This window comes from Pelodiscus sinensis, chromosome 8, assembly GCF_049634645.1.
Source record: "Pelodiscus sinensis isolate JC-2024 chromosome 8, ASM4963464v1, whole genome shotgun sequence".
In the NCBI taxonomy this organism is placed as follows: domain Eukaryota; kingdom Metazoa; phylum Chordata; order Testudines; family Trionychidae; genus Pelodiscus; species Pelodiscus sinensis.
This window is the reverse complement of record NC_134718.1, coordinates 24,613,366-24,638,354: the sequence shown is the minus strand read 5'-3', so window position 1 is coordinate 24,638,354 and position 24,989 is coordinate 24,613,366. Positions and strand designations below refer to the sequence as shown.

The 24,989-nt window shown below is 44.6% G+C and overlaps 1 protein-coding gene across 3 annotated transcripts; it reads right to left on the bottom strand.

Moving 5' to 3' along the window:
* Positions 1–477: 477 nt before the first annotated feature.
* NRBF2 (nuclear receptor binding factor 2) lies at positions 478–20,611 on the bottom strand. 3 transcript variants are annotated; one of them, XM_075934891.1, is made up of 4 exons: positions 20,459–20,611; positions 6,128–6,212; positions 3,735–3,775; positions 478–1,972 (listed from the first exon to the last, which is right to left on the bottom strand). In XM_075934891.1, exons 1-4 carry the CDS (start codon positions 20,486–20,488, stop codon positions 1,253–1,255), a joined length of 876 nt encoding a protein of 291 aa, XP_075791006.1. In that variant the 5' UTR covers positions 20,489–20,611; the 3' UTR covers positions 478–1,252. The 3 variants fall into 3 exon arrangements, with proteins under 3 accessions (XP_075791006.1, XP_075791005.1, XP_075791007.1); XM_075934890.1 differs by having other exon boundaries at positions 20,435–20,592; XM_075934892.1 differs by lacking the exon at positions 20,459–20,611 and adding an exon at positions 18,766–19,311.
* Positions 20,612–24,989: the final 4,378 nt, after the last annotated feature.

Sequence of the window (24,989 nt, the reverse complement as noted above, 5' to 3'; positions counted from 1 at the left end):
GAGTTAAGGAAATTACAACCCATTCCTTGAGCAAAGTCCAGTGGTTTAGTTTGCATTTCTTTCCTCTGTCCCTGGCCTATTCAGGGAGAGACGAGACCAGGCATGGAGGAGAGAAAAAAATTTGCTCAGCAGCTAAGAGTCTTCTGTATGCAATTCAACAGAAAGCTGGCACCAAAGCTATGGGAACAAGCTAATTTCAGTAGCAAATGTATAGAAAACCGTTGCACTTGTGTTTTATGTCTTGAACTGAATAATTTTTGAATCGGTCCAATGCATTCTGCTGCTTAGTCTGGACAATTTTAAGAGCTGATGAACCTCTCTCACTTAAAGGCCACCTCACTCCCTTCTCTCTCTCTCCTCAAGTTCTCTGTATGCACCTGAAGGTGAAAGGCCTTTTCCACTAGCTATTTTTAAATGTAACATTTTATAGTTCAAGTGCCTGGCCCTGTAATGTTTGAAGACGGTTTCCACTCTCAGTTATGGTGTTGAATACTATTTTTTATTTTCATAGTCATGGTGACTAATTTACAGATGTAAACAGTTATCTCCTTTTTGTGCAATTCAATACTGTCCACTAGCATTATTTCCATTCATGCACCTTTGAAGAACAGGATACTCAGATTTTTTTAAGCAATGTAATTTTTGTATATAGAAACCCAGAGTTAAACTTGATGCACCTTGATTAGTTATGTAAACAAAATCTAAAAAATTCCCCACAGAACAAATAACTTGGTTCCGTCACAGAAAGTTTATATATTTCTCCTGATTAATCTGAGGTTATTCTTGTCAGGAGAGAAGTGTGTGGCACATGGATCCATCAAGATAGGATGTAAATTCTACACCTCTTCATTAACAAAATCGTACATAATGCAATGCTTACAATCTGAATGCATGATAGAAAGCAGCTTTCAAGCTCAAATGGCAGCCATCGGCCAATCATTTATGGCATTATAGATACCTGTTACACACAGCATTACTTCAAAACCCTGAAGGATTGTGTATGAAATGTTTTCCAAGCAGTCATTTGGTTTCAAACATCAGGAGAAAGACACAAGAGCTTGCATTTACCAATGTATGGTACCCTTAAGCTCTATGAAACCAATACAGGTTGTGTATTTCACAGTGACAGTTGCTGTAATGCCTTTTCTCACACAGTAGGATTGTGTTAGATGTTGCCCTTGGTTCATTGTCCTGGTGGTTTTCCCTTTTTTCACTTTAACTACATTTCATGAGCACTTCTCATGGTCTTCATTTAGCTGTTCATGAGTCCTTTCAGTATATCTTCAGAGAGCTCCAGTAGAGGGAGTTCAGGTGACGGAATGTCCAAGGGAGGAAGATTGGGTATTGGAATGTCCTTAGCCTTCCCTGCATTTGCTGCAAACTTCTGCCAAGTTGAAGCTGAAGTAGAAGCAGTTTCTGAATGCTGCTGTAGACCCCACAACTCTGACTTCTCCACAAAATCAGCATCCACATCCAACTCCTTATCTACTGGAACCTTTTGGAGTCTAATCCTTTCTGCTTTTAGCTGCTTATTTTCTTTCCTTAATCTCTCATTTTCAGCTACAAGAAATTCCACATGCCGTTTCAAATCTGCAATTTTGGTTGCCTGCTCCTCTATTATTGTTTTGTCATCTTTCGGGGCTTTGTTCCCAATACACACTTCTAACTGCTCCTCTCTTTTCTGAAGGAGAAATAATAGTGTATCTGGTTCCCTATCAAAGATACCCTGAGTTTCCTGGAGATGCTTATTTACAGAAGGACTGTATTTCTGAGCAACAGAAACCAGTACGTTTTGGTCTTCAGATTCTTCAGCTGATGGCTTATAAGAGGTCTGAAGATGTGGCGCTATATCCTTGTCTGCATTCTGTTGGGCTTTTAGCCTTTCCTCTCTCTTGGCCCTTTTCCACCTCTCCTGGATGAGCAATAACTGTTTCAGGTGACTATCCCTTTGTAATTCCAGTGATAATTGAGCCTGGACAGGAAAAAAAAAAAAAAAAAGATCAACTGAATTAACACAGAGGGTCTGATCCTGCAAACATTTGCAAGTACCTTTACAGACATGCTTAAATGTTTGCAAGAAAATCAGCATTTGAGCACTTCCTGAAGGGGGAATCTTTCTCTCTCTAGTTTCTGCAATACAGATTCTGGCATTAGGTCATCAAACTCAACATAACTGCAGTCTGCTTGTGAAATGGAAATGTTAAGGGTGACTACATTTAGACATCTAATTTCTTTCAATCCATATGTACATTATTGATGGGAGGAAGTTTAAATAGCTTGTGACAATGTACAAATGTAATTGGGGTGAGATTAGGGGCATCCTTAAGTGGGAGTGTTTACCAGTTGGGGTTAACCTGTAGGGGCTCACTAAGATATTCTGTCCATCCCAAAATGAACACTGTAAAATCTCGAGTATAATGAGCACCTATGTATAATGCGCATCTGCCTTTTAAAGGTCAGAATTCTTGAATAAACTAAACTCTTATCTATAATGCACACCCCCATTATACTCGAGATTTTATGGTATGCATATGAAGGAAGGGGCTCCCGCTTGCTGCGGGGCCCCCAACCCAGCCGAGATCACACCTTCTAGGGAGCGTCCCCCGTTCAGCTGCCGGTACTCCGAGCTCGCACCTGCCGACCCCTTCCCCCCCTAGCCCAGCCCAGCCCATGCCTGCCGAGGGTGAATTTAAAAGTTTTTAAAAAACCTCCTATAGATGATGCGCACCCCGATTTTGAAGCTAAAAAACGGGACAAAAGTGCGCATTATGCTCAAGATTTTACGGTATTCTTTAACTTGCCCCAAAGATCATTCTCTATTCTTCATGATCTTCACAGCAGCTGAATCGGGGATGTCTGCAATAGAGCAGCTCAGGTGCTGCCGGGTTGGTCCCGCAGCGCCGAGGGGTGGTGCTACGGCACCAACCCAGCAGCACTCCAGCTGCTCTTGGGGACACCTGGGACAGAGCAGCTGAGGTACTGCCCGGTTGGTCCTATAGCGCTGCCCCTCGGGGCTGTGGGACCAACCCGGCAGGACCCCAGCTGCGCTGCCCCAGGGGTCCCCGATTCAGCCGCTGCTGAAACAGATCAGCGGCTGATTCTAGGAAGCCCCGGGCAGAGCAGCTCTGCCCCGGGGTTCCTGGAATCAGCCGCTGATCTGTTTCAGCAGCGGCTGAATCGGGGACCCCTGGGGCAGCGCAGCTGGGGTCCTGCCGGGTTGGTCCCGCAGCGCCGTCCTTTGGCGCTGCGGGACCAACCCGGCAGCACTCCAGCTGCTCTGCCCCAGGCGTCCCCAAGAGCAGCCGGGGTGCTGCCGGGTTGGTCCCGCAGCCCCGAGGGGCAGCGCTATGAGACCAACCCGGCAGCACCCCAGCTGCTCTGCTCCTGGCTTCCTCTATTCAGCTGCTGGTCAGTTTCAGCAGCAGCTCAATGGGGGAAGCCTGTCCGGCTGCCCCAGCACTTCCGGGTTCCTGATGGTGCCGGACCATCAGGAGTCCCTGAGCATTGGATGCCGGACTAATGGAGTTTTACTGTACTAGAATAGCTCTTTGGGCCTTAGGCAGCCAGGCCTAACTTAAAAGCAGTACAGCTCATTCAGACTTGGTAACATGACTAGGGTGTAAGATCTGATCACACAACTGGAACACAGCGTAATGGCCATATGCACAAGGGCCAGAGTTACGCTTATTTGTACAACACCACCTTCAATGTTTCCTAGCTAAATACAATCTCACCTGCTCAGACTGCGTCAGCTTCATTGCTTCTGAAAGGTATGCTGCATAAAAACAAATGGGTAAACACTTAGGCTGGGATTTTAGACTTTAGCTTTAAAGAAAACAAGTTTAATTTTTTTTAAAAGGTTTTTAGATTCAGCAGATCATTTTCTGCATTGAATACAAAGAGGTGATTTCCAGCAATGATTTGCCTATGTAATGTGCGTACTTTTCAAATGTGTATCTGCCCTGAAGAACTTTAAACCTACAAAGTACAGGTCAGACCTCCCTGGTCTGGCTTCAGGACCTGACTTGTCCTGAACCAGGGAGGTTGATGATACCAGACCCTTTGCTGGGGGCCTCTTGGCTCCGCTCCTGGCTGCCAGATTCTGCTCCCAGCCATCAGCCCCCTGGTCACCAGCTCCCTGATTCTGGCCTGACTGCCACTCCCCGGCCACTGAAATCTGCTCCCAGCCACCAGACCCGGCTTTGGTTAGCACTCCCAGCTGCTGCCTGGCTCTCTGGTCTGGCAATATCTGTGGCCCTGTTGTGCCAGAGCACCCATGGGATCCCTTACAATGCTGGACCGTGGATAGTGCCAGAGCAGAGAATTTCGGACTATAGAGGGCCAACCTGTATTAAAAAGGTGAATTGCTTCCATGTCATCTTTGAAGCAAAGTCATATTCTGGTACATCCTGCTGCAATATGCATTGCAAATTCCATGGTTCTAACTGCTTCACCTCTGAGGAAAGCACTACCAATGCAATTGCCACCTTTTCCAGATCAAAGTTAAGGTTTGCAGGAACTCCCCAGAGGAGCAGCAGTAATTCCCTCCTCCCCCCCCCACCCAAAGTGCATAAGGAAGTGACAAAGAGGAGCCAGAGTCTCACCCTATATCCACTTTAGTGGTCTTGTATTTCATTCTATGTTCTTAGAGTATTAGTGCTGTACTCTGCTGCTACAGGTAGAAACTCTATATTGGGACTCTCTGGTCCAGCAACATCCATGAACTATCACAGATGTTGCAGGACCAGAGAGTCCCGGTGGAGTGCCAGCAGCAGAGACTCCTGTAGGGACAGCAGGGCAGCAGGCTGCCCACAAGCAAGCTGATGGCGGGTCCCAGAGGCCCAGCAGCAATGTTCCCTCTAATATCTTCCCATCCATGTGCGGAATAAATTTTTCTATGTACACCACCAACAAACAAAAACCTAACAGTGGGTGCTCTGCTAATGTGCTGGATGGCATCTGAATCTCTCCTGAGTAGCCGCACAAGTTCTCAGCTTACAGGGAACACTGGCCAGCAGCGGTGGCTGCTCAGTGGGGTTGGCAGGGTAGCGGGGCCAACAGGAGGTGGGGAGCTAGGACGGGGGCCAGAAATAACTTCTCATGGTATGTCAGAATCCCTCATCCGGGAGGAGTCAGCTCCCGAGGGTGTTGGACGAGGGAGGTCCAACCTGTACCAGCCTTTCTTTGACTGCACTGTTGATGCGGCAGAGAAGCAATATCCACAGCTCTCAGTCTGGATCAAGTCTTTTTTATTTAAATGCATTTGTTTTTAAAATTACTTCTATTTAAAAATGTTGGTCTTAACAGAGGTTGTCAAATTTACTATAATCTATTAAAATTACTTAAGCATTCAAGCAGAACATATTTGGGACTGCTGAGATTTTAAAGAAAGCCAGTCCACTGAACTGCTGGAAGTCTCTTGCTAAGCACCTGAAGTGATTTAAATGCTAAACCCGCTTTTGACAGAAGTAGCCTCTTCTTCAGATGCAGAGAGAAAGTTTTCTTCTTTTCAGTTTATTCCACTAGTTCAATTCAATGATTTAGTTCAAGGTTAAACTGACCAGGGCACGAACACAAGCTTCTTGGCACCCTCTCTCTCCTTCAAAGTAAATTATAAACAAGGTTACAGCAGCAAAATAAACTTAACTTGTGCGGCCACTTGAGCCTACTAATGCCACTTTCACCCATCTCTCCAGAGCAGATCTTACCTGTTAATAGGCAGCAGCTACACAAACTCAAATAAGATGTGAAAAATGACAGAGGGCTATCACAGAGTAGTGTCTTCAGACAGAGCTCACTACCTCTGAGGATTGAGCTTTCTTGATAGAAATGACTTTATCAGCAATAGACTTAATTAAAAACATTAAAAATGCTAACAAATAGACTATTTAGCCAAAGCTATGGCTAACCATTTCCCACATCGTGCTAACTCCAAGTAAGAGATCAAAATTAAAGGGCACATTTCCAAAAGACTTCCCACAGGGCCTCTAAACCTGTGTCCACATATTTTACATGTACCAAAACAGTATTTGTATGCAAGTATGCATCCAGTTACTTGACTTGAGCAAGTTTCAGAGCTGCTTTTGAAAACTGGGTCATAAATATCTTATGAAAAGGTAATGCTCACCTGCTGCTTTTGTGTGACAAGAAATTGCTTCTTCGTATTTTCCTGCTGCCAATAGCCGGTCTGCTTTTCTACTCTGCTGATGAGCCTGAAAAGAAACAAAGTGTTATTTTAAATCAAAGCTCAGGCTAGGAATGACTGGAACAGGTTTTTATAGTAACTTTACCCCAAACAGATAATCAGGTGCTCACATTTCAAGCTCTCTCCCATTCCAGCCTGAGAAACACAAAGAAATAATTTCCTAAGATGCTTACCCACTATATAATTTTTTGAACACAAACGTACTGTGCAAGTATGACAGCAGGTTTAAGGCACAACAGACAGACATAAAGAAGCTATTTCACCATGGCCGTGTCCAGACTCAGGGGTTTTTTCGGGAAAAGTAGCCTTTTCCCGAAAAAACTTCCCCTGCGTCCAGACTCAAGCCGCGTTCTTTCGAAATTATTTCGAAAGAACGCGGCTTTTCTTTCGATGGCGGTAAACCTCAATTTACGAGGAAGAACGCCTTCTTTCGAAAGTTCCTCTTTCGAAAGAAGGCGTTCTTCAATGTAAAGAGGCCGTCTTCGAAAGAGAGCATCCAGACTCGCTGGGTGCTCTTTCGAAAAAGCGGATTTCTCTTTCGAAAGATCCGCCTGCAGTCTAGACACGATCTTTTGAAAGAGGCTCTTTCGAAAGATGCTTTCGAAAGAGCCTCTTTTGAAAGAAGCCTGCAGTCTAGACATAGCCCATGAGTGTATAGCATCCATTTTATAAAGTGGAAACTACTGAGAGTCTTCATCCAACTAACCTTTGCACGTTTGCAGTGGCAAGCAAGTGAACTGTAGGGCAGTGAAGGACCAGTGCTAAAACAGCATTGCTGGTGTAAGGAGCTAGTCACCACAGGCTAGATACCATGAGCTACTGGAAACAATCCTTGAGAACTGCCCTCATTCACTCCTACTACGTGGAGATGTGTGCCCTAATGTGAAAGTGTAGCATCTCCTAAGTAGTACTGTGTGACATCAGCCACACACACACACACACACACGTCTCTTGTGGGACCTGATAGGAGCTATATTCTGTTTTATTCTATCAGCTTTTAATTTCTCTCATGATCCTGAAGAGCTCCTTGCATTCAAAGCTGACAAAAGAGGAGAAGAAGGATCATTTGATGCTTTACATAAAAGCCTTCAACTTGGTCAAAACTTTACAAAATTCAAAATAAGCACCCATACTTTAACTGAAGTAAGCTACCAGGGTTCAGTTTGTACAGACCCACTTCTCTCAGCTTTGAAACCCACAGCGGGCAGGCAAGAATAGCTTACTCCTACACAAGGCAGGGCTTGGATATAATGTAAACCTTTAAAGAGCTATAATAGTAATGTGATGCCATTCACCTGTAATGGTTTTAAAACAAAAACCAAAAAGAGAGGGCAATTTAGAATTTGCATCACCTGAAGTCTCTTCTGGAAACTTTGTTTTCTAGGTGGTGAATTATCTGTACATAACAAACATAAGAATGGCCGTACTGGGTCAGACCAAAGGTCCATCTAGCCCAGTATCCTGTCTACCGACAGTGGCCAGCACCAGGTGCCCCAGAGAGGGTGGACCGAAGACAATGATCAAGTGATTTGTCTCCTGCCATCCCTCTCCAGCCTCTGACAGACAGAGGCCAAGGACACCATTTTATCCCCTGGCTAATAGCCTTTTATGGACCTAACCTCCATGAAATTATCTAGCTTCTCTTTAAACTCTATTATAGTCCTAGCCTTCACAGCCTCCTCTGGCAAGGAGTTCCACAGGTTGACTACAAGCTATGTGAAGAACAACTTTCTTTTATTAGTTTTAAACCTGCTCCCCATTAATTTCATTTGGTGTCCTCTAGTTCTTCTATTTAGGGAACTAATAAATAACTTTTCTTTATCAGCCCTCTCCACACCACTCATGATTTTATAGACCTCTATCATAACCCCCTCAGTCCCCTCTTTTCTAAACTGAAAAGTCCCAGTCTCTTTAACCTCTCCTCATATGGGACCCGTTCCAAACCCCTAATCATTTTAGTTGCCCTTTTCTGAACCCTTTCCAAAGCCAAAATACCTTTTTTGAGGTGAGGAGCCCACATCTGTACACAGTATTCAAGATGTGGGCGTACCATAGTTTTATACAGGGGCAGTAAGATATTCTGGGTCTTATTTTCTATCCCTTTCCTAATAACTCCTAGCATCCTATTTGCCTTTTTGACCGCCGCTGCACACTGTGTGGAAGTTTTCAGAGAACTGGCCACGATAACTCAAGATCTCTTTCCTGATTTGTCGAAGCCAAATTAGCCCCCATCATACTGTACATATAGTTGGGGTTATTTCTCCCGATGTGCATTACTTTACACTTATCCACGTTAAATTTCATTTGCCATTTTGTTGCCCAATCACTCAGTTTGGTGAGATCTTCTTGGAGTCCCTCATAGTCTGCTTCTGTCTTGACTATCCTAAACAGTTTTGTATCATCTGCAAACTTTACTACATCACTGCTTACCCCTTTCTCCAGATTATTTATGAATAAGTTGAAAAGGATTGGTCCCAGGACTGACCCTTGGGGTACACCACTAGTTACCCCTCTCCAATCTGAAAATTTACCATTTATTCCTACCCTTTGTTTCCTGTCTTTTAACAAGTTCTCAATCCAAGAAAGGACCTTCCCTCTTATCCCATGGCCATGTAATTTACACAAGAGCCTTTGGTGAGGGACCTTGTCAAAGGCTTTCTGAAAATCCAAGTATACTACATCTACTGGATCCCCCTTGTCTGCATGTTTATTAACCCCTTCAAAGAACTCTAACAGATTAGCAAGACAGGATTTCCCTTTACAGAAGCCATGTTGACTTTTGTCCAACAAATTATGTTCTTCTACATGCTTCACAATTTTATTCTTTACTATTGTTTCTACTAATTTGCCCGGTACTGAAGTTAGACTTACCGGTCTGTAATTGCCAGGATCGCCTCTAGAGCCCTTTTTAAATATTGGTGTCACGTTGGCTACCTTCCAGTCATTAGGTATGGAAGCCGATTTAAAGGATAGGTTACAAACCACAGATAATAGCTCAGCAATTTCCCATTTGAGTTCTTTTAGAACCCTTGGATGAATGCCATCTGGTCCCGGAGATTTGTTAACATTAAGTTTTCCTATTTGTTCCAAAACCACCTCTAATGACACTTCAATCTGGGACAGTTCTTCAGATTCATCACCCACAAAGGACGGTACAGATTTGGGAATTCCCCCAACGTCCTCAGCCATGAAGACTGAAGCAAAGAAATCATTTAGTTTCTCTGCAATGGCTTTATCGTCCTTGATTGCTCCTTTTATAGCTTGATCATCTAGGGGACCCACAGGTTTTTTAGCAGGCTTCCTGCTTCTAATGTACTTAAACATTTTGTTATTTCTTTTTGAGTTTTTGGCTAGCTGTTCCTCAAAATCTTTTTTCGCTTTTCTGATTACATTTTTACATTTGATTTGACAGTGTTTATGTTCTCTTCTATTTATCTCACTAGGATTGGACTTCCACTTCTTAAGAAGGGACCTTTTTGTCCCTCACTGCTTTTTACATGGTGGTTAAGCCACGGTGACTCTTTTTGTTGATAATCTGTATTACTGATTTTCCTTATAATTTTTTTCCCTAGCCACCTTTCTGGAGGCTGGCTCATTGGTAGGGTTGCATGTCTCTAAACTGGCCATTTAGTTACAAACTGCTAAATCTGCTGGGTATTTAAAAAAAAAAAAAAAAAAAAAAAAAAAAAAAAAAAAAAAAAGCAGCTTTCCTCAATAGGCAGGGGAGAGAAAATAGTTTAAAACTAGCCCCCATCATTGTGTCACCCTGCTGCTGCCCCACAGACTCTGCATAAAATTTGCCTCCGGACTGAAGCTTTGGCTATGCTGAGTGTATCTGTACATGACACCTACACTAACTGCCTTAATTATAGTGGAGCCCAAGAGTGGCATTCAGGACCCTAAATTCAGCTTTTGAATTAAGAAACTATACTTGGTTCAGTTTCATTGCTGTCCCCAGGGTTCTGAATAACAGCTGTGAAACTGAAGAACTTTTTCTTTGCTGTTGCTAGTTGGCAAAGCTACTATCTGCAGCGGAGACAGGGACTTCTTTTAGTTATGTGAGAAGACAACTCAAAACGGGAGAACAGGAAGAAGCAGAGCCATTCCATCATGAACATACCCCATTTCTGCAGCCAGGAGACACTTGATGGGAAAAAAGGAGACAAATCCCTTTCTCCTTTCCACAAGCTAAGTTTGAGATGTTTACTATGCAGCAGCTGATTCAAGAGATAAATCCCCTGAGAAGAACAAAAGTCTTGCAGAGAAAAAAAAGTTGTAAAATCTCTCACCAACATGTTGCTCCTGAAATCTTGTTTTCCTTACTTCTATTCCTTCCCCAACCAACAAAAAAGGAAAATCTTATTTGCCTTTGGCTGCTAGGCAATTGATAAATATTATGAGGCTTGACTTCATATTTAAAGGGATAAAACCAAGAGTTAGTTTCACACTGTTTGTACTAACATCAACTTGTTACATCTACAAGTTTCTAAAGTAAAGTGATTTTTGTTGTGTAAAAACTGGATGGTGAATACAACCCTTACTCTATTAAGTCCATTTTGGAGTCAGAATCAGAGCCACTGTCTCAGAATAAATGTGAATATGGTAACAGAATAAAAGTCATTTTAATGAAGCAGAGCATGATTTATGAGATTGTTTCAAGAGACATGGGGATTTTTGTTTCAGGGCCCTATCAATGATGTCAGTTCACATGACACATTTGTGTTCATAGAATAGTTTTCATCATTCAGTACTGAGCCATGTAAAGTGTGATTAAGGGCTCAGATTAGACCCCTGGATCTTTAAACAATGTTGACAAACTTAGGGTTTGTCTATATGGTGATTTAGTGCCATCTGCTCAGAATGGCATGCTTAGCAAATAGCAGCAAGGTCCACACAGTCTCATTGTGCTGCAGATGTACATCCCAGCTTGCACCATGCATTAAATTGCTCTATGGACAAAACCTTAGCACTGTCAATTTCCCACATCTTTGACATGTTCAGACAAACCTGGGGAGGAGCACAGCAAGGAGATTTGTTTTTATTGCCAATATTCCAATTGAAAGTAAAGATATTAAGAGTCCAGTACTTGACTAATCATGTTGTTGATAGTTTGTATCAACTACATGATCAGTCGATAAGGGAAAGTGCTCTGTACCGGCTCATGCCAGTCCAGGAGCTACCTCTGCTATAGCTCTATAGTTTAAATGTAGTAAGAGCTAGACACGCAGGAAGGTCCCCGACCGGCATGAGCTGGGACAGAGCCAGGTTTGCGCTGGGTCCAGCAGCCCCTGCATATGGCCAGCCCGGGCTGACGTGAATGGGGGGGAAAAAGGAGAAGAGCAACAAGGGGGAGGGAGCTGAAACGAGTGGTCGACTACTCACTCACATCCCTAAATGAAAAATAATATTTTATTACCTCTTTCCAGACTCTCTCACAAGGTTATACCAAGGAAAAGAGCTTACTCTGACAAACCGAGGAATGTATTCACAAGTATGTTAAACCATAGAGCAGTGTTTGCTTCATAAGCAGCGATTTTCTATGTTTCTCCTCTTTGGTTTGTGCATACTGTAACTTCATTTACTAAAATGCTTAGATACTGTGCCATCACAATACAAAAGCATGTGAAAAGCCTTCTTAAAAAGTGTAGCTTGTCAGATGTTGGTTAACATGGAGTTGGAGTCTAAGCTCGGAGTCCTCTAATCACTTATTTGCTTAAGTCAAAGCAGAGCTGAAGAGGACAATAGGTTGAACTAAGAAAGCTGTAACTTAAGCATATTAAAAGGTATTAAAAAAGAGGAACCCAGAACTACAAGGATAACACCTTTACGCAATAGATAGTTAAGTGTATACTAACATTAGGATATTCTGTCACGACTACAGGCAGTCCCTGACTTACGCGGATCTGACTTATGTTGGATCCGCACTTACGAACGGGGCTTTCTCGCCCCGGAGGTCGAGGTGGCGGATTGCTGCCTGCGAGCTCCGGGGCCAGAAAGCCCTGTTCATAAGCTGCTCCCGGTGCCCCTGGTCTGCTGGAGACCGTCTCCAGCAGACCAGGCGCACCGGGACTGAAGCCGCAGCCGCGGCAGGGTCCCGCGCCTCTGAGACTTTGCCAGAGCAAAGCCTCAGAGGCACAGCACCCCGCTGCCGCTGCGGCTCTGCTCCCCATGTCCCTGGTCTGCTGGGGAGGAGGGGAGGGCACAGCTAGTGTGCCCCCCCCCAGCAGACCAGGCTTTTGTTGTGGACCCTGGGGCAGAGCAGCTGGGGCGCTGCCGATTGGTCCTGCAGCGCCGCTCTGGGCACTACTGGACCAACCCGGCAGCACCCCAGCTGCTCTGCCCCAGGTCCTGATTCAGCCGCTGCTGGTCAGTTTCAGCAGTGGCTGAATCAGGACGCCTGGGGCAGAGCAGCTGGGGTGCTGCTGGGTTGGTCCAGTAGCGCCAAGGAGCGATGCTACTGGAGCAACCCAGCAGCACCCCAGCTGCTCTGCCCCAGGCGTCCCCAAGTCAGCCGCTGCTGAAACTGACCAGCGCTGACTACAGGAAGCCTGAGGCAGAGTTGCTCTGCCCCAGGCTTCCTGGAATCAGCCGCTGATCAGTTTCAGCAGCAGCTGACTTGGGGACGCTTGGGGTTCTTAAGTTGAATCTGTATGTAAGTCAGAACTGGCGGTCAGTTTCAGCAGCGGCTGAATCTGGATGCCAGTTCCGACTTACATACAGATTCAACTTAAGAACAAACCTACAGTCCCTATCTTGTACGTAGCCCGGGGACTGCCTGTATAGCAAAGCTTAATAGCATTTGCACTGATTTCCCCACGGAAGCTACTGAAGCAGCAGTAAAAGAAGGAGAAAAACAAATCAATCATCTTGTCTAGACTTATTTGGGAAAAATAGGTGATTGTGCATTCAATTATAAGGGAAAAGTCTCATATGTGCCTCCTTCTGCCAGTCTCAAGAGAGATGTATTCCACTCCTCCAGGTGTTTTACCTAATTAGTTGATTTTTGTGGGGACTCTGGGATGTTTTCATTCTCATACTAGAACGTCACCACAAGTGGTTTCTGGATGTGACGTCAGAGAGAATGTTGTGGTGGTCTATGTCCTACTAGTAAGTGATACATAGCAGCACCTGAATGACTAATATACCTCACATTTGAACAAGCTTCTATATTTTGTCATTATCTTAGAACTTATTCAACTCTGGTGCAGATTATAACAGCTATAGCTGGGACTGCAAAAGCACAAAATCATCCAACGCAGAAGAATGTCTTGACCACATCCCCTCCCAACCCCCACATGCATGGTGCAAGCCAATCATGGGGCTCTATGCACTGGAACCTCTATGGAAGTGGGGTGTCAGTCAACCATGGACCACTGATATTCCCTGGAGAGGCTTATGGCTCCTCTGTAGTCCTGATATGCTGGTAAAGATTGCCTGACAGATGACCTCCCCCTATGATCCTTGCTTTGCGGAGCTAACCTAACAGCTGAAACATTTCTCACTTTCAAAAGAGCCATTTACTAGAGAATGAAAATGGTAAGAAACTCAACATGTCCAGAAAGTGCACAGATGGGCAAAGATAATGACTGGGTCCAGTATGAATGTCTCAGAAGCATGTTCTGCAGTAAGTCTATATAGACTATGTAGATGCTTCCTCCATCACTGGCAGGGCTGAGAGGAACCATGGGAGACTCAAAAGGCATATGGGTGATACAGAGCAGCCCCAGCCCACAGGGCTCCTACCTCCAAGCTCCATGAACTGCTGGCTCCCAACCCCTGCCTGAAAAGCCCCTTTCACAATGAGCAGCCCCCTGGAAACAGATTGACAGAGCCAGATGTATACCTGTCCTGCTACAAGACAGGCCCAACAAAGAAAACAACAGAACACCACTGGCCATCACCTACAGTCCTCAACTAAAACCTCTCCAACACATCAGTGATCTACAACCCATCCTGGACAATGATCCCTCACTCTCAGACCTTGGGAGGCAGGCCAGTCCTCGCCCACAGACAGCCTGCCAACCTGAAGCAAATTCTCACCAGCAACTGTATACCACACCACAGTAACTAACTCAGGAACCAATCCCTGCAACACCTTGATGTCAACTCTGCCCACATATCTACACCAGTGACACTATCACAGGACCTAACCACGTCAGCCACACCATCAGGGGCTCATTCACCTGCGCATCTACCAATGTTATATATGCCATCATGTGCCAGCAATGCCCCTGTGACATATATTAGCCAAACTGGACAGTCTCTACATAGCAGAATAAACAGACACAAATTAGATATCAGGAATGGTAACACATAAAAATCTGTAGGAGGAGAACATTTCAATCTCCCTGGACATACAGTAGTGGATTTAAAACACTGCAACAAAAAAAAAAAACCTTCAAAAACAGACTTCAAAGAGAAACTGCAGAGCTACAATTCATTTGCAAATTTGACAATCAATTTAGGATTACACAAAGACTGTGAATGGCTAGCCAACTACAAAAGCAGTTTCTCTTCTCCTGGGCTAGGTCTACACTGCCCTAGCAGTCTTGGATGGCCCATCACATGTTCATTTTAATAATACTTTTGCTGGAGATCTGACAACATGCAAAGAAGGTACCAATGTGGATTTCTAAAGATAACAACAGCACTAGATCCAAGGTTTAAGAATCTGAAATAGGGATGTTAATGGGTAATCAGTAACCATCACTTAACAGCAGCTCCAGCCCCACTGCGCTCCGGTGTGGAACTGCTGGCTCCCAGTCTCCATGGATTGGGATCTGGCAGCTCCATGCAGCGGCTCTAGCAGTCCCATGCAGGGCCAGAAGGGCGGGGAGATGGGGGCGGGGGAAAGAGTAGGGCAGAATTCAACCCAGCCATAGTGGGTGGGCCACTCCAGCCAAGAGTCCCCTCCCAACCCTCATTTAATCAGTTAACTGGTTAAACTTAACAGTCAGTTAACTAAACAAACAGGATTTTACATCTCTAATCTGAAGTGATTTCCAAAATTTGACAGCATGAGATGTAGAGCATGCTTTCATAAAACTTAAAAGAGCAACACTCGAATAAGGAAACTGCAGAACCTAAAGCACCAAAAGAGAAAAATCAACTTTTTGCTGGAGGCATTTTATTCGGAGGATGAAAATGAACATGCATCAGTCTGCACTGCTTTGGATTGTTATTGAGCAGAACTCATCAGCAGCATGGATGCATGTCCTGTGGAATGGTAGCTGAAGCATGAAGGGACATATGAATCTTCAGTGCATCTGGCATATAAATATTTTGTAGCCCTTGTCACAAAAATGCCCCAAACACCTGTTCACTTTCAGGTGACACTGAACAAGAAGCAGGCAGCATTATCTCTCAGAAAAGTAAACAAACTTATTTGTTCAAGTGATTAGCTGACTCAGAAGTAGGACCCAGGGCACCTGTGCTAAAGTTTCACTTTTTTAATTTTTGAACACAGTACTTTTGTATACAATTCTATATTTGTAAGTTCAACTTTCATGATAAAGAGACTGCAATACATTACTTGTATTACATTCAATTAAATACTTATTAAGAACATAAGAACAGCCATACTGGGTCAGACCAAAGATCCATCTAGCCCAGTATCCTGACTTCTGACAGTAGCCAAAGCCAGATGTTCCAGAGGGAGTAAACAGAACAGGTAATCATCAAGTGATCCTTCCCCTATCATCCATTTCCTGACTCTAGCAAACAGAGGCTAGGGACACCATTTCTACCCATCCTGGCTAATAATAGCCACTGATTGACTTAACCTCCATGAATTTATCTAGTTCTTTTTTGAACTAGATTCTCTACTGAAATGGAAATCAATATATTTGAAAGTGTAGAATTATATCCGAAAATATTTAGATATTTAAATAGACCCCCGGTGTCCATCCAGTTCTGAAGTAGTAGCCACTATAGTAGAGGCTACTGCTATAGCAAACTAGCCACACTCAAGCGGCCAAATAGCCAGAGGTGGCTGGTGTGTTGGAGACCATGAAAATTGATGGTATTCTACTATTATTTAACAATCTGATTAATTGGATTTTTTTTGAATTGCTGGACAGTCATAGTAATTTTCATATCTTTAAGGGAACTTGGAGATGATAGAGAAGCACTGAACACTCTCCTACTTGCTCATTAATACTGATGAACCACATGGGAAGTTATTCCCTTCGAGGGGGATGATCAAAGATAGTAAGACTGCCCCCTCTGAAATAAGGAGAGATGAAAAAGCACATTAGTTTTCTAATCTAAGGAAACTGAACCACTACAGTTTTGAGAGGTAAAGAGTCACATGACTCTAGCCTAGATGAATAAAGAGCAGTCTCTCCCAAATGATCTCACATTATGGCTAGCTGCTGATGGAAAACTTCTGGGACAAAACAAGTAAGACTCTACACGATTTTTAAGAGTTAGTTCACAAACCTATTAGTTTTCAAACAGGACAAATCTATTGTAGTCTCCCTGGAGCAACAAGCTGACTGGAAGTCCTGTTCCCTTATGCATTCTTTGTTTTCCTGAAACATGTTGGAAAAGTCTCTCTGGAAAGACTTACATCCACATAATGTATTTAAGCTTTATATTGCAGAGCATGCAGCAAAGTCTTGTTCCTGGGGAGCCAGTGTGTAACCTGCAACAGGGGAGTGGGGAGCAAGTCCACCTCTGACAAGGGCAGCTCTGACAGGCTGTGGGGCAGGATTAATCATTTCCATCCCTAATCCTTTGGGGTATTAGACTACAGGGATTTTTTTTTTTAAAGTGGCCTTTTTTCAAAAAAAATCTTTACTGTGTCTAGACTGCTGCCGCGTTCTTTCAAAAGTAAACCGAAAGAACGTGGTAGTTTTTTCGATGGTGGAAAACCTCATTTTACGCGGAAACACGCCTTTTTTCAAAAGTGCTTTTTTGAAAAGAGGCGCTATGTAATGCAAACTGCTTTTTCGAAAGAGAGCATCCAGACTGCCTGGGTACTCTCTTTCGAAAAAGTGGCTTGCTTTTTCAAAAGTACTGGTCATAGTCTAGACGCTCTTTTTCGAAAGAGGCTTTTTCAAAAAATACTTTTGAAAGATACTTTCAAAAAAGCCTCTTTAGAAAGAGGCTTGCAGTCTAGCCATAGCCTTGGAAGTTAACAATCCTTTAACAAGACATGATGCATAGACAGCAGTAGGCTACACTTGCTAAAAATTACAACTGAAGTAAAAAACAATCAAAACTAAAAAAAGGGAGCAAGGAGGGCTGAGGTAAGCAGACTTCAGGGAGGGATTGTTTTGTCAAAGTAACAATTCACACCTTTTAAATTAAGAACAACCTAACCTGTTCTCTGTGGCTAACCGCAGCTTTCTCTGTAAAAATTGGTTCTTTTATATTTAAGGTATTTTGGGCAAAGATGCTTCACTCTTATTCAAGACAGTCCTCATAATTAAGTAAGAATATTATGACCATACAAATTTAATCAAAAAATGACAAATTTGTAATTAAGCAAAACTTTGTTCACATGAAGCTTATCAGATCTTAAATGGAGGAGCCATTTTAATTGCCCTGTCAATACTACCAGCTGAAAGTTAAACCTACCCAGTCTGCCTACCGAAAGCCCACATTTAGCAGAACTGATGGAACAACGTGCGAGCTGTAATTCATAAGTTAGAACAGTGGTCACCAACCACTGGATTGGGATCTACAGTAGATCTTGGAGCCTTTGACAGGTGATCCTGACAGGTTTGGCCCAGAGGCTATCAAGTGCTGGCTCTTCATCTACCCCTCTCAGCATTGCCATGCTGTTTTTTGCTCTCTGCCTGGGAGCTGCCCCTTACCCCCGGGAACCTCTTGCTTGCTGTGCAAGTCACAAGAAGAAAAGGAAGGGGCACTGATGTCAGAGTGCCTCTCCCCTCACCCTGTACCCCATCTCCACAGAGTGGTGGAAGGCAGGGATGGAGCGAGTTTGCTGGCTGCTTTTGGAAGTAGTACAGGGCCAGATTAGGGGTAAGCCTGCCCTAGTCCCCTATACCACCACCCAGAAGGCGCCTGTGGAAAGCGGTGCCCAGCTGGAGCCCACATTCTGAACCCTGGCCACAGTCCTGAAGCTTTCCTGCACCCCAAACCCCTGCCCTAGTCCTGAATCCGCCATCACCCATACTCCCTCGCTGCACCTCAACTCCCTACCCCATGCTCAACTCATAACCCTCTCACAGTCCAAATCCTTTAGCCCAAGATCAGAGTCTGCATCCCCTTCCTCAGAACTCTAGCCCTCTGCTCCAAGCCTGATAAAAATGAGTAAGGATAGGGGAGGGAGGGATGATAAGAGTGAGCAGGGGCGGGGCCTCGGAGAAGGGGTGGGAAGGAGGCAAGGCAATGGTTTGGGTTTCAGGTAGATCCTGAATTGCACTTAAATTCCAAAAAGAGATCTCATGCTTAAAAAGGTTGGAGACCACTGGGTTAGTATGTCCTTCTCAAGTGAGATTGCATATTACCAGTGTTATTATAGATGATCTCTATGGATAGCAATCCCATGCTCTAATCAGAATATTGCCATAAAATATATTTCCACCCACCTGACCAGGATGGTGATAGTGACTGCGAAATGTTAAGGCACATTAGAGAAGCTATAAAAATAAAAATCCTCAATAATAAAGGGAGACTTCAATTGTCTCCATATTGACTGGGTACACATCTCAGGATGGGATGCAGAGATAGTTTCTTGACACCTTAACTGACTGCTTATTGGAGCAGCTGGTTCTGGAACCCACGTGAGACAACAATTCTTGCTTTAGTCCCAAATGCAGCATGGGATCTGGTCAAGAGATGAATACAGCTGGATTACTTGGAAACCGTGATCATCATACAATTAAATTTAACATCCCTACGAAGCGAAAAACTCCACAGCAGCTCAACGCTGTGGCATTTATTTTCAGAAAGGGGAACTACACAAAAATGAAGGGGTTAGACAGAGATTAAAAAAGGTACAGCACCAAAAGTGAAACCCCTACAAGCTGTATGGGAACTTTTCAAAGATATCATAATGGAATCTTAACTTAAACGAATATCCCAAATTAAAGAACATAGTAAGAGAACCAGAAAAGTGACACTGTGGTTTAACTACCTACATGGAAAAGAAAAAGTGAGAAACTAAAAAGTCATTGTTTAAAAAGTGAAAGCTAAACCCTAGTAAGGAAAATACAAAGGAGCACACTCTGTCAAATGAGGGGTTAAAATATAATTAGGAAGACCCAAAAAAAGGAATTTGAAGAATAGCTACCCTAAAATTCAATAAGTGATAGCAATGTTTTAAAATTATATCAGACAAGAAGCTTGCTAAACAACCAGTGGGGTACTGACAAATAAAGGTCATAGAAGAGAAACTAAATGAATCCTCTGCACCAGTCTTCACGGCTGAGGATGCGAGGGAGATTCCCAAACCAGAGCCATTCTTTTTAGGTAACAAATATGAGGAATTGTCCCAGCCTGAGGTGTCATTAAAGGTGATTTTGGAACAAACTGATAAACTAAACAGCTTCCACTTGCCCTTCACTCCCAGGCTGCTCCCCACACATACCCCCTTGCCTGTGGGGCGCCTGGGATCCAAACAGGGCGAGAGCAGCCATTGTCCCTGGCGGGCCCCTACAGGCTGAAGCAGCCCCGCCCCTTGGCAGGCAGGGAGCTGCTCCAGCCACTACTGGTTAACCGCTCAGCATCACGGGGTTAACCTTTCACATCGCTAGGGGGACGGGAAGTTCCGACACACACTTACAAAATCCAGTGCAAAAGTAGCTGCGAGGAGCTTCGCGTTACCTGCCTCCACCTCTTGCCAGCAGCAGCCCAGTGAGGACAAGGACTGAGGGGTTCGCAGCGACGCCCCCGCAGCCTGCACGTATCGCGCCGCTCGTGCCTAGTGTCGCTGAGGTGGCTGCTAAGCGGGCTGCGACCATTTGCGGCGCGCGCGCCGGCAGGCCAGGCCAGACAGGCTCCCCCAGGGCCGCGCTGCCCCGGGGCGGGGCGCTGCCTTGCGGCGGCGTCCGACTGCCCCTGGCGCGCGGCAGCGGCGGGAGCGCGAGGCCTTTGCCGCAGGGCGCGAGGGAAGGTCCAACGGCCCCGCGCCAGGCCCCCAGCGGAACAGCCGCTGCCCTGCCACGGGGCAGCTCCTCCCCCCGCGGCGGCGAGAGCCCCGGCCCGGCTCTGAGCGAGTCGCGCGCCAGCAGCCAGCCCGCCCGAGGCGCGGCTCACCAGGTTGAGGGGCCCCTCCATCACCTCCATAGGCGGCGGGGGCAGCGGGCACATGGGCTCTGCGGCTCCCTCTCGGTGCCCCTGGCGGCTGTAAACACCGACACACTTCCGCCTCCAGCACGCACGCGGCGACGTCACAGCGCCGCCCAGAAGTCTCGCGAGGGCCCGTTCCCCAGGAGGAGGGCCGTGTCTCCATGGGAACGGGGCTGGGCGGCTCTCGAACGCGGGCGGACTCGCCGCAGCTGTGCGCGGGGCGGCCGGGCAAGTCCTGCCCGCCTGTGTGAGCCGGCCACGCCCGGGCTTTTCGCCTCCCCGCCGGACGGGCTGCGCCCCGGGAGCCCGTCTGGTCCCCTGCGCGCAGGCAGCGCCCAGAACCAGCTGGAGCGGGCTGGGACCCGGCCCGACTGGCGTAGCCGCTGCAGCACCCACTGGCCGCGGATTGCGGGAGCTGGTGCCCCAGCCCAGGTCGCTCCCTGGCTGGAAAGAGCGAAACCGAATTCGTGGGGGCCGCAGCACCAGCGAATAAACAAACCGGGCGGCCGGTTCGCGTGTTTCTCCGAGTGGTTCCCGGGACACTTTGGGAAACACTGATCGAGACCATCCCTGGCTGGTGCGTGTCTCGCCTGCTCTAGTGACACAGATTCCACAGCCTCCCCAGGCAATTGACTGCAGTGCTTAGCCATCCTAATGTCCCAGCTAAGCTCCCCTGTGCAATTTAAGCCCATTGCTTCTTGTCCCATCATCAGAGGTCAAGGGAAATGATTATTCCTCCTCCTCCTTCTAACAATCGTGTATGTATTTGTAAATGGTTATGTCCCCTGTCAGTCTTCGCTTTCGCAGATTAAACTTACTCAGTTGTTTCAGTCTTCCCTGGTAAGCAGGGGTATTGGGTATAAGTGGCAGGGAAAGGCAATGCCTTCTCAAACTGCCCATCTAGTCCTGCCACACTCTGCCCCCGGTTCCCTTCCCCCATTCAGCATGTGCTTCAGCCCCACTGAGGCCATGGCAACCCACCCTCCTTGTGCCTGGGTAAGCTGGGGCCGTGGGCCACAAGTGCTCCAGCGTGAGGAGTAGCAGGCTATGGACTGCCCATGCTCGGGGGAGACAGGACACCCGTGCTCCAGAGGGCTGGGGAGGCTGTGGGTTGCCTGTATGTGTGTGGGGGCTGCCATGGGTGGCAGGGGTGGGATCTTGGACTGAAGGAGTGGGGCTGGGGAGGAGGGTTGCCCAGGCGTACTTTTACCTACCACTCATGCTCATGGTGATGTTTTTAGAATTTTAATCAGAAGTGACTGGTGCATGTGAGGTTGGGGACCAGGATCGGCCACTCAGCGGGGCAGTGATGGGCATGTGAGGATTTGGCAATTAAAATTTTGGTGGTATTCACAAGGGGGCGGTACACCACAAGTAACCTATGCCTTTAATCATTTTTCTCTGGACTTTCCCCACTTTGATCACATCTTTCCTGAAATGTGGTGCCCAGAACTGGACACAATACTCCAGTTGAAACTGTATCTGCATGAAGTAGAATGGAAGACTTACTTCTCATGTCTTACTTACAACACTCCTGCTTACAGAGCCGTCCCATTCATGTATTTGTTCTTATTGAATTTCATCCCATTCACACCATTTCTCCAGTCTGTCCAGATCATTTTGAATTGTAATCCTATCCTTCATAACAGATGCAATATCTCCTAGCTTGTTATCATCTGCAAACTTGAAAGTGCTGGCCAGAGCAGTCACCTTGGGGCTCTGTGGGACACCACCCAGAGTCCAAGAATATCAAATTGAATAGTGCGGTGTCTATGCTACACCAAATTAGACCTCAGAAGGGTCAAATGTAGGCTACTTCTCTCAGCAAAGTGGAGTACCAAAGTCAACTTTAAAAGCCCTTAAGATTGGTCGAAAGGACTTGGTGGTGTAGACTCATTCATTACAAAATCAACATAATGCTACTAGCTTTAACCTAACTTCATAGTGTAAACCAGGCTCTATTGATATGCATCTCAGCTGATCAGCTGTAGTTTCTAAAAATCTCCTCTAGAGGTCTTCAAGGATCATCATTTTTAAAAGCTTCAGAGGGGTAATCAAGTTAGTCTGCAACAGGAAAAACTTAACAAAACAACAAATAAACTAGTAGCACCTTAAAGACTAACAATGAGCTTTTGTGGACAAAATGTAAATGGTATCATGAGCTTTTGTGGACAAAAAGAAGTGGGTTTGCCCATGAAAGCTCATGATACCATCTATCATTCTTTAAGTGGATGATGATTTCTCCTAAATGAAGGAATATCTGCAGTATTTGTATGCTATTTCATCGATGGAATAAGTTTTTACCCTTGAAGTGCCCAGTGGAAATTATAGATTATCATTCAGAACAGTTCTTAATTATTTACTTTTATAGGGTGCAAGCTGTTGCAAAGGAACATTAATTTAAAATATGACCTCGGAAATCAATTAATTTATTTCCTTTTGACTAATAATTTTAAAATTAAAACATTTAAAAATCCAAATTACTTGTCATCATTTATTACTTTGTTATATCTTGCATTATTCTATCGTGACAAATTAGTATCAGAGAAATTCGTTTCACTTTCAAGGTTTTAGTGTGGCAATCTTTGGGCTTCAGGTATTAGAGTAGAAAGTTTTGGTTTTAAAAAGTTTTACTATATTTTTATTTTTAATTACAAATCCACTTCTAGTGGTCTTAATTTTCATAAAAGTCAGAATTCTGTGTATAACCAAAGTTAACAAAAGGATCTGAAATAATTCTTATGATGACAGAATAACTAAAAATATTGGTCTCCTCTAACAGTGAGGACCAAGCTGAGCACTTGGGCCCAGGAGAAATTCAAATGCTGCCCAGCTGATTAGCAGCATGCCCACCGCACCCATAACTGGCAGCATGTATTTCTACTAGTGGTGCACATCCGCACATGCCTCAGTGCATGACAGCAAAATCTGTGGAAAAAACTAGAGAACATTGGTAAGGACCCAAACCTTTTGGTGTGTGAATAAACAAACACCACCATACCCTTTCGTCATTACGGTTGCCAGATACTTTCACAAAAAATACCAAACATGGTGGGGGAAAAATTAGTTGAGAAAAAAACAACAACCGCACAAAAAGAAAAAAAGAAAAAAGAATGACTGTGCCTTTAAATCCCCTGCTCTCCCAGCTCCTGACAGATACGGCAGGGGAAGAATGTCCCAAGCAACCTTCCATCCAAGAAAAACAGAAATACCAGACATTTTACATGTTCAGTATTTTCTGGTTTTTTTACCGGACAGAGGCCGCAAATATCGGATTGTCCGGACCAATACTGGACACCTGGCAACCCTACAGTAATTTTTACACCCTTTTTCTGCAACATAGAATTTGGTGTAGCACCTTTACTCATAAATATGCATTCAGAATTAAACTGTTCTTTACGTGCCTCTGACACTGGAATCAAGATTCCTATGAAATCGTTACAATTAAAAGAGAAACATCATAGTTTGCAACAGTCATAAAGTGATGGAAGGAAGTGAGATTCTTTTTTGGTGCTTCAGTGAGGTTTGTTTGCTGCAGCTAGCAGTTGATCAGTGTAGTGACACATCACATCAGCCAAGATATAGAAGGCCATCAAGTAGGGAATTCTGCTTCACTTTATAATCCTACCCAATAAGATGCTAAAACCCATGTGCTCCCTCTGTGCCAAATCTCTCAGTTTCTCTACTCACCAGCACATTCAGCTGACAACTATCCTTTGCCCTTGTAGCACAACAAATATCTTCTTGACCACCTTATTTCCTCAGAACTTATGCCTAATAACAAGCACCCTTCCTAAGCTTTATCTCCTACCCAGTCATATCTGCCCTGGCTGTACATGTGCAACAAAAAGCAATCTGACAAGGTTTTGTACATCTTACTCTTTACACAGAACCCTGCAAAACCTAGAGTTAACCTTGGTCAGTTGTTAAATTGTATTAAGATGTACTGACAGAATTTGGCATGTTTTACTCATCAACTGTTTTACTGATTTTACTGCATATTTTAGTATTTGAGATCTTGCATACTACTAATTAAGCTCCATACTTTGATGATCCATTTCCACGATACTCTAATCCAGCTGCAGACTTTGATGATCTAGTTAGATATTGTGCAGAATGAAATTTTAGATACCCTGCTTACATTTCTATTCACTTTATTAACTCTGCTCTGTTCTTGCTGACTGAGCTATAGATTTTTGTTAGGTTACATCTAAACTTTTAATTTGGTATTTATTTTTCCCTTATATTATCCAAAATATATATTGATTCATGCCTGGAGATATCACAACTATTGTTTTCTGTTTGTTTACCAAAACTAAATATATGTTAGTATATGTTAAAAACTGATTGTTATGCTATACAGATATTTAGAAAGAAAATAATTAGTCTTGAAGATTTTTTTCCATTGCTCATGCAAATGCCAAGAGTAATACATTCATTTAAAACCCACAAGAAAAGTTAAAATAGCAAACTATTTTAGGAGACAGTATTCTCAGTAAAATCAGATCCAAACTACTGTCCT